At 38.6% G+C, this 9938-nt stretch overlaps 1 protein-coding gene across 1 annotated transcript in view; it reads right to left on the reverse strand.

The window, feature by feature from the left end:
• The window catches only part of KIF15 (kinesin family member 15), a 36087-nt gene that overhangs the window by 20412 nt on the left and 5737 nt on the right, over nt 1-9938 (reverse strand). The window contains exons 7-14 of the mRNA XM_009708287.1: nt 9281-9490; nt 9045-9170; nt 7483-7605; nt 6646-6769; nt 4837-4928; nt 2005-2214; nt 741-918; nt 177-318 (exon numbers count right to left, since the gene is read on the reverse strand). Of these exons, the coding sequence (XP_009706589.1) occupies nt 177-318; nt 741-918; nt 2005-2214; nt 4837-4928; nt 6646-6769; nt 7483-7605; nt 9045-9170; nt 9281-9490 (1205 nt within the window). The remainder of the gene's footprint in view (nt 1-176; nt 319-740; nt 919-2004; nt 2215-4836; nt 4929-6645; nt 6770-7482; nt 7606-9044; nt 9171-9280; nt 9491-9938) is intronic.

The raw sequence follows: 9938 nt of genomic DNA on the forward strand, positions 1-9938 counted from the left end.
TTTTCAACAGGAACATATTCTGTGTGCATGCCATTTTTCTTAACCTGGCCCTCTCTACATGCAAAGCACATACTTAAGACTGTATATTCAGGATCTGACACTAACTCTTAAAAATCAATGTAAGTAATTATTTAAAGACATTTAATTAAAGACATTTCTATACTGTTTGGTCTCACTTGGTTAGCTCTTTAAATTCTTCATATTCTTGTTTTGAACTTGCCAGTTCACTTTGAGTCTGTAGCAGGCGTGCTTTCAGCCTTTCAACAGATGCCAGTGAGTTGCCTTCCACTGGTCTGGTGGTGGAATATAAGTGATGACCTTAAAGAACAAACATATACCCTCTGAAATCACAGAATAGTTCAATTATCTTAAGTTTTACTAAAATGAAAGCATTTGTAGGCTTTTGAAGAGCATAGCAGCAATTGAAATTGAAGAAAATGGGTATTAGCAACAGTCCACATGAAAACCAGTAGAATAATTAATATTACTGTAGTCTTCATGACAACTAAGGACAACAAAATGAGATTATGGATGGTGCTCACATGAATCTAAATTCCCTATTGCTGTATTTGCTTGAAGGCCAACGTGAGTAAAATGAAGTAAACCTATTTTATCAGTCTTCATGTACCACTTTGAAGAAGGCAAAAATACATCAAGACAGACGACATTTTCAACACTACGCTGCATACAACAGAAATACAGTAAGCTTATTTAGCTGGAAAACATTAGCATATTTTTACCTCCAGTATTTTTCTCTGTGACTGAAGCTTCCAAAAAAGCTTTTTCTAGTTCTGCGATGGTATAAGCATCAATTTCTTGAGCCCTTTTAACTGACTGTAAAGAACGAAGTTTTTTATTCTCCTCTCTGAGGTTATGGTTCTCCATGGCGTACTTTGCAATTCGTGGATGTTGTTCCATCTGTGATAAGGAGTATTTTCTTCAACAGTTTTTATTTTCCAGACAATGCTATACATATCTAGCTGTTGCTCTACTACCTTTAATAAGTATTAAATTGTAATGGAAGAGGAAAAAAAGGTATTCCCTACAGTGGTTAACACTGCCCCAATTTTTTTTTTGGTTAGTTTTCTTAGTCCCTTGGAATCTGCTCTCAAAAAAAGACAGTGGGTTTACATTCTATGTGTTTACTTTTTTACTGGTAATAAAGCAGTAGAAGCTTTTCTTGCTACTCTTGACATCCCTTTTCGGTTTCAGCTTTGAGCTTTGGCTTTCTTAACACTGTCCCTGCATGCCACAGTAAAGTTTCTACAGTCCTTTAATGATTGCTCTGACTTCTATACTTTTTCCCCTCCCCTTCATTTTGGAGCTCAGTTAGAAGACCAGCTTGAATCTGTAGCTCATAATACATCTACTCCTTTTTCCTACTTGTGCTTGGAGGAAATTACTTTTAAAGAATCTGCGTTCTCTCTTGAGCTTCTCTGTTCTGCACTGCCTCACAAATGATACCACACCTACCAGATACCTAAGGCTTTGGGTTATTCAGGTATGTACTTTGCTGCTTGCCTTCCTCAAACAGCTCCAGGACCACATCTCCCCTGACTGGCCCATCTAGCATCTGTGTTATTATCCTTCAGAAACCTGCTGTATTACTTGCATCCTGCTGTCTTTCCCTTTCAACAGATGTCATGGAGGTTAAAGTCTCCCATAAGGATGAGGATTTGTGATTTGGAGACTTCTTGAAGTTGCTTAAAGGAGACTTAGTCCTCTACCTAACAGATCAGGTGGCCTGTAGCAAGCTCCCACCATGACATCACCCTCACTAGCCTCTCCTCTTATGCAAACTCACAAGCTCTAAACCCACCCATTGTCCCTTCCATAGGGAAACTCCATACGTTTGAGATGCTCCTATAAAGGAACCCACCACCCATCCTCTTCTTTCCTGCCTATCTTTCCTAAAAAGCCTGTATCCACCCGTCACAGAACTTCATCACATGAGCTATTCTCACAAATGAAAATTGTTCTAGAAAAGAAAAAACAAAGACTTACCTGTTCTCTGAGTGTCTGCAATTCCTCCCTCAATTCTCTGAGGAGATCATCTTGCTCTTTTGGCAATAAACTTCCACCAGCCTCTTTATGTAATCTCTCCAAGCGAACAATATGATCTTCACGGAACTTAACTATCATTTTATTGGACTGAATAAATTTCTCCTTCTTGGCACACAGATCTTCTAGTTGAGCAATTTTTTCTAATAAATTCTTAGAAAGAACATATACAGATTGGTGGAAAAGCGACAGTTACACTAGATGAATTTTTAAGGTACACATCACATATATATGCACACACAGACAAATCATGCAAAACTCAGTTAACGGTAATTTTGTTAATGCACAGACCATCATTTGCAGCAGATTCGTAGAGAGCAACGGCTCATACCAAGAACCAAAATTACACACTATATTGCAAAAACTTTACTTATAAACTCCAATATGATCTGGTAGACTAAATATTCAGTTAAGCACATCAGACGCATGCCTAGAGTGCCTATTTCTTTTAAAAAAAAATATCTATTTTGGCTGATTCCATACTGCACCATGACATGAACGAAAGCACAATAAAATGGGGATGACTGAGAGGTTTAAGAAACACACTGTTGATTCGCTCAAAATTAAGTAAAACAGAAGTTTGCTGTTCTGTTCAGTTTTTAAATTAGAAAATCCTAATAAACACCCATCCCCTAAAACTAAACATACTATGAAAGCTATCCTATGGCTTGTCTGAATTTGAAAGACAGAACAGAATCATAGAATCATTTAGGTTGGAAAAGACCCTTAGGACCACTGAGTCCAACCATTAACCTAGCACTGCCAAGTCCACCCCTAAACCATGTCCCTAAGCACCACTTCACGTCTTTTAAATACCTCCAGGGATGGGGACTCCACCACTTCCCTGGGCAGCCCGTGCCAATGTTTAACAACCCTTTCGGTGAAGTTTTTCCTAACATCCAATCTAAACCTCCCCTGGCACAACTTGAGGCCATTTCCTCTTGTTCTATTGCTCGTTACTTGGGAGAAGAGACCAACTCCCACCTCGCTACACCCTCCTTTCAGGTGGTTGTAGAGGGCAATCAGGTCTCCCCTCAGGTTCCTCTTCTCCAGTCTAAACAACCCCAGTTCCCTCAGCCGCTTCTCATCAGACTTGTGCTATAGGCCCTTCACCAGCTTTGTTGCCCTTTGGACACGCTCCAGCACCTCAAGGTCTTTCTTGTAGTGAGGAGCCCAAAACCGAACACAGGATTTGAGGTGTGGCCTCACTAGTGCCGAATACAGGGGGACAATCACTGCCCTGGTCCTGCTGGCCACACTATTGCTGATACAAGCCAGGATGCTGCTGGCCTTCTTGGCCACCTGGGCACACTGCTGGCTCATGTTCAGCCGGCTGTCGACCAACACCCCCAGGTCTTTTTCCGCCAGGCAGCTTTCCAGCCTCTCGTCCCCAAGCCTGTACCACTGCATGGGGTTGTTGTGACCAAAGTGCAGGACCTGGCACTGAATCTTCTCGAACCTCATACAGTTGGTCTCAGCCCATCGATCCAGCCTGTCCAGACCCTTCTGCAGAGCCTTCCGGCCCTCCAGCAGATCAACGCTCCCTCCCAACTTGGTGTCATCTGCAAACTGACTGAGGGTGCACTTGATCCCCTTGTCCAGATCATTGATAAAGCTATTAAACAGAACTGGCCCCAACACTGAGCCCTGGGGAACACCACTTGTGACCGGGCCCCAACTGGGTTTAACTCCATTCACCACTACTCTTTGGGCTCGGCCATCCAGCCAGTTTTTACCCAGCAAAGAGTAGTCCTGTCCAAGCCATGAGCAGCCAGTTTCTCCAGGAGAATGCTGTGGGAAATGGTGTCAAAGGCTTTAGTAAAAGTCTAGGTAGGCAACGTCCACAGCCTTTCCCTCATCCACCAAGCAGGTCACCTTGTCATAGAAGGAGATCAGATTAGTCAAGCACAACATGCCTTTCATAAACCCAGGCTGACTGGGCCTGATCACCTGGTTGTCCTGTACGTGCCGCACGATGGCACTCAAGATGGTCTGCTCCATAACATTCCCTGGCACTGAGGTCAGGCTGACAGGCCTGGAGTTCCCCAGATCCTCCTTCTGGGCCTTCTTGTAGATGGGCGTCACATTTGCTAACCTCCAGTCAACTGGGATCTCTCTGGTTAGTCAGGACTGCTGAGAAATGATGGAAAGTGGCTCGGCGAGCACTTCCCACCAGCTCCCTCAGTACTCTTGGATGGATCCCATCTGGCCTCATAGACTTCTGTGTGTGTCTAAGTGGTGTATCAGGTCACGAACCATTTCCCCTTGGATTATGGGAGCTTCATTCTGCTCCTTGTCCCTGTCTTCCAGCTCAGGGGGCTGGGTACCCAGAGAACAACCGGTCTTACTATTAATGCCTTCTTTGCCTCAGCCTTTAAGTACCTCATCCTTTTCCTCATTCTTTGTCACTATGTTTCCCCCTGCATCAAATAAAGGATGGAGATTCTCCTTAGCCCTCCTGTTGTTGCTAAAGTATTTATAGAAACAGTTTTTATTGTCTTTTACGACATTAGCCAGATTAAGTTCTAGTTGGGCTTTGGCCCTTCTAGTTTTCTCCCTGCATAACCTCACAACATCCTTGTAGTCTTCCTGAGGACTACAGATTTTACCGTAAATGTCATTTGACTAAGTTCCCTTGTTACCAAACCTTATTTTCTTTAGGCAGAGTATTTTTATTCAAAAACAAAGAGAAATAATGAAGAGTCAGTTTCAATATGCTCACCGGTCTCTCAGAGTATACAGAATGCACTTAGAAATATTAGTGCTTTACCTTACCTTCTTTTCACCTTCTGATTTCTCCCAGAACAACATTGCTTCAAGAAAGTTGTTCATATAATTTATGTTGTTCTTCCCTTTTTCAACAGCACCTGTAAGGTAAGGCAAAGAAACAAATGCCATATTTATTAAAATAGCAGTTAACCAGGTTTTCCTACATACATAACATGACAGCTGTGTAAAGAAAATTTAAATAAATTCTTTGAACAGTATAATTCCTCTACAAAGATCATGTGCCATACCCTGAGCAAAGAAGTTTAGACAGTAATTCCTAGTAACCTGCAAGTGCTGATAAAGAACAGAGTCAATATACATAACTGGATAATTAACAAAGTTGTTCAAGCATTAAATGGCTTTACAATGAACTTTTGTTAAAATAAAAGAATCAGTCTGTTCAGCTGAGTATATCTATAAAATGCAAAACCCTTCTGAAATTAACTTGATAACACTAAGCCATCATTGGCATTATTACTACAGTTTGTACATATTGAAAGTGGACTAACTAGTTTATGAGAAGGAAATTCAGGAAAATAAGCATGAATTAAGTGGACAATTAGCGATTTAATCTGGAAGGAAAGTGTCCACACAAGGGATTAAAAGGACTTAACTAATCCACTTCAGAAATTAATTCAAAATAGCTTTCCTGAATATCTTCATGCAGGCAAGGCTACTTATTTATGGACTGCTAATCAACATAGTATCTAGGTGCATAAGAACTACCTTATTGTAATTTAATATATTAAAAATGCCATCATGTTTTTAAAATAGCTAGTAAGTAGATTTCATATTGGCGTGATCGAATATTACAAACATAATTTAACTGCATAAACTAAACACAGCTCTAATATATTAGGTTCTGCATAAAACCTCTCTTCAGTGTTTAAGCATCATCACTTGCTTTCTCTCAGAACTCTATCACAAGTCTAAACATTTTTGAGCCCTCTGTCAATATTTGTGAATTCATGGACAGCAATTCAGTGCCCCACATAATCACTGACTTGTTTTTACTGGTTAAATGTGTATGCTAACAGAAAAGTATTTTTTCCTTAGGAAAACTCAACATCAGATGCTTTATATTAGACAAGTTTTTCTAACTTCTGCAGTAACTTCTATTGCTGTATCTTCTATTTCTCAGCAAGGTCAGGAAAGAGTTGACCCAGGAACGCAGTAAGAGTTACAAGACCAAGTTTACTACCTTGTAATCAAACATTATAAGGTAGCATATTTCAGTGAGAAGTATAGATAGTAGAAAGCTGTGCTGGGATCTGTATTGCAGATACAATGGTCTAGTGAAAAACTGGAACAAAAAACCAAAAACCTCATTACTATCTTATGTTGAAATCAATCTTTTATTGAAAGTTAAGCATCGTTCTTAGGATCTTCCTGAAGAAGCAAAAAGGGAAGAGGGGAAAAAAATCCAGTCCTGACCCTAAAAGAATGCAGCATTATCAACACCTTAGTGCCCTTTCTCTGACCTAAATGTGCAAGTAGTCACATGTAAACTTTTGGTTACTTAAAGGATTAGGCAGCATACCTCTTATGAACTGGAAGAGTATTCTAGGTATCAAATAATAAAACCATAGCCCAAGTACACAAACTTATGAGAGGAAGAAAATAAAATCACATTAACAACTTCTGCAAATTATTAGACACAAATACAGGCAATGGGATCCATAAGACAAATGCAACCTCTGTAGGTCAGTTCCTACAAAAATATTAATTGTTCAGAAAGTTAACGAATTACATAAGGCTCCAGCACTCTAGGCTACAAAGTAGCAAGTTCTCTTTCCCCTCACCCCCAACTCTTACCTTGTGATACAGAAATATCACACAAAGACGGCACTGAAGTAAGTTGAGCAAGCTGCTCTTTCAACTTCTTGACTTCAGCTTGCAGTTGAGTCACATTTCCTTGCGTGTCTTCATTTACCACAGCCTGTCATAAATATGTTTAGAGAAAATTAGAAAAGGTACAAATAAAAAATCTTATACGACAAGAGAAAACTCAAAACTGTAAAGCAGCAAAACTACTGAGAATTCTTTTCATCTTAGGAAAGGAACTCATAGGAAAAGCAATGTTCCATTTACTGAGAAACCACTAAGTTGCACTTTAGCTAAAATATTGGTTAAAAATTTTAATGTTTTCTGCAGAATTTTGTCTGGAGCTTTTTGACCGACGAAGCAGTACACATTGAACACAGTAGTTTCCTGCCAGATGCCAATATACTTTCAAAACCCACTCATGAGAAATTACATTTTGGCTATTAGCATATATAAAAAATAGATGCACTGAAATATCATTGAATCTAAATTTTTTATAACAATTTTAATTTTTAGTAGAGACTTACTTTTTACTTTTTCTAATGAAGTGCTCTGAGAACAAGCAATGAACACATACTATTATCAGCCATTACCTAGTCCCCAGCTGTTGTACTCTATTCATAATCAAAAGCAAACAAGTCTTTTTCAAAAAAATCATTTGTCATAAAAAAAATTCAGGAAAGCAAACTTAGTATTTTAAAATAAATTATATTCATTTAAATTAGTGAAAGCACAAGAGTATTTCAGTGAAGCTACCCTGTTTGCAGATGTGTAGTTTAAATGACAAGAAACAGTTGCAACAATAAAGACATTGAGTAACTCTCTTACCTTGTTTTTAATCAACTTTGCTCGCTGAGCAAAATTAAGAGTGGATAGTGTTTCACCAAAACACCTGGATCCCGGATGAACATTTGCAATGATACACGTTTTTGCATTACCACCAAGGGAATCCTATTTAAAAACATAGAGGTTAGCCTTATTTGCAAGTTTTTGGTGACAGCAGGAAGCCATCACCTAGGACCTACTGTGTATCATTTTGAACAAATAGCAGAAGGGATTTTATTTAACAAATCTCCATGCTAGGGGAGTTTCTGAAATTTCATTTCAAGTGTGAGTATAAAGGATGTGACTGTAAATAAAGACTATTTGGGTTTTCAAAACCCTGACACTCTATTACTTATCAACAATTTGAGATTTTTTTTACACCTGAACAGCAGAGAGGAAAAAAAAAACAGAAAAAAAGATAATCGGGGAATAAAGTAGATATTCCACTTTAATCTTGGTAATTAGCAGATTGATATTTGCACATCATCTAGCCTGTTGATAGTTCCAACAGATCGTTCCAATCACAAACCAACAGATTCTTGACCAAGGACACAAAAGGAACCCCTCCCTTTTACATGCCTGTCTTCAGATATTTCTGTGCTGTTAAACAAGTAGCTCTCAAATCTGTGGAGAAGGCAGCAGTTACACCTAAAACTGAAAGTCTAGTACTACAAAATAGCCCACAAGCCTCAATGGTATTCTCTAGTAGAGGTCATGTTTGTGGACTTCTTTGCTGTACGGCCACTTAAAAAAATAACCACTTAAGAAAGTAACAGCTCATACAGTCGCAATTCTCTTCCAATTTCTATGTATTTTGGGTTGCATTGGAAGAACATCACTCTTCAGAGGTTCATGATTCTAAGATACACATATAAGAGCGATGGAATGATTGGGAAATTTTGCTGTGATCACAACAATACTGTGTTATAACACAAATACTGTATTCTGTACAAGATAAAAAAATATATTACAGATATTATTCATTACTGTTCACAGAATTTTGGTGAGTGCTGGCATCGAACAAATCTTTGACTGCTTCCATCTTCATTTTCTGTTCATCTTGAAAAGAGTCCATAAGCTCTCAGGTAGGAAACTGTAAGTTTACCTAATTCTAAACATCATATCAACACTTAGCACACATAGGCTAATTCTGGAAATCCTGTCAAATGTTTCAACACATCTCTAAATATTAAATTGTGATACACAGTATTTCCCAAATTATATGGATGAAAACATATGCTTCTTTTTAAGACTTGCAAATATATAATAGGAGATTATGAACATAAATAAATTTGTCTTCAGTTAACAGCAATAAATCGACTGGAAGTCTGTTTAGCTAAAAATATATTTTTCAAGCTTTCTTCCACCTGCCCAATATTGAAACAAATTTTTAATGTACTTAAGCTCAGCTTTTTAGAGTAAAAAAAACCAACCCAAACAAATATTTTTTTTTCTACATCCCAAGTAGAAATCCAGGAGCTCAGCTTTTTAGAGTAAAAAAAAAACAACCCAAACAAATAGTTTTTTTCTACATCCCAAGTAGAAATCCAGAGGATATACATTACCCGTAACAGAAAAGTCAGCTTGGAATCCCGGTAACAAATGTGTCTCTGTTTTCCGTTACCCACATCAACAAGTGCTGTGATTACTTGGCCCAGGCAACTCAGTGATCGATTTATGTTACCTGCTTCCTAAAACGAAACAAAAAAAACCCCCAAAACCACAGGTGAACAGGTTTGGCAGATGGCACAGGGCAGTACATCTGAAAGGAGAAAGATGCCACAGATATTACAGAACTGACCTTTAACCTCAGTCCTTCTGTATGAGTGTCTTTCTGTCTCTCAGATCCTGCCAAGTCTACCAGGTTGAGCAGGGAAGACCGAATGTTAACAACTTCATTGTTTTTCTCCATGGATTCCACTGTGATAGTGAAAACGGCATGTGATCTTGAGGATTCTCTGTTCATTGAGGTCGATGCTACGCGACGGTTTCTCCAGCCCATAGATAATACCTAAGCATGAAAAAGACATCAAATAATATTTAATATCTCAGACTGTACCCAGTATTTACATACAGGTGACAAACAGTAGTAAGCATATTTCAGTGCAACAGCTTTAAAAAATCTCAAGAACAAGGACTTTTTTACTTTTTTCCAACAGATGTATTTTAAAAGTGAAAAAGCATAGCTACAGTCAAGCTTAATAAAAACACTAATTATACCATTCACTTCTCTCCTCCAAGACTACCATTGCTGTTTGAAAGCATAACATATCCAATACTGGTGTATGTTAGCAGTACACAAGGAAAAAAATATTTAGTCACAGAAGTACTATGTGTATGTGTCTCATTTACGGAGAAATAAACCGGACAATTTCTGGAACACACACATTGTGTAATTAGCAGGAGATGTAGCTTTCTGTTGCTATTTCAGAAATGTGTATGGCAAGCATTAGGGAAAG

Source organism: Cariama cristata, unplaced genomic scaffold, assembly GCF_000690535.1.
Source record: "Cariama cristata isolate BGI_N322 unplaced genomic scaffold, ASM69053v1 scaffold7879, whole genome shotgun sequence".
In the NCBI taxonomy this organism is placed as follows: Eukaryota; Metazoa; Chordata; class Aves; order Cariamiformes; family Cariamidae; genus Cariama; species Cariama cristata.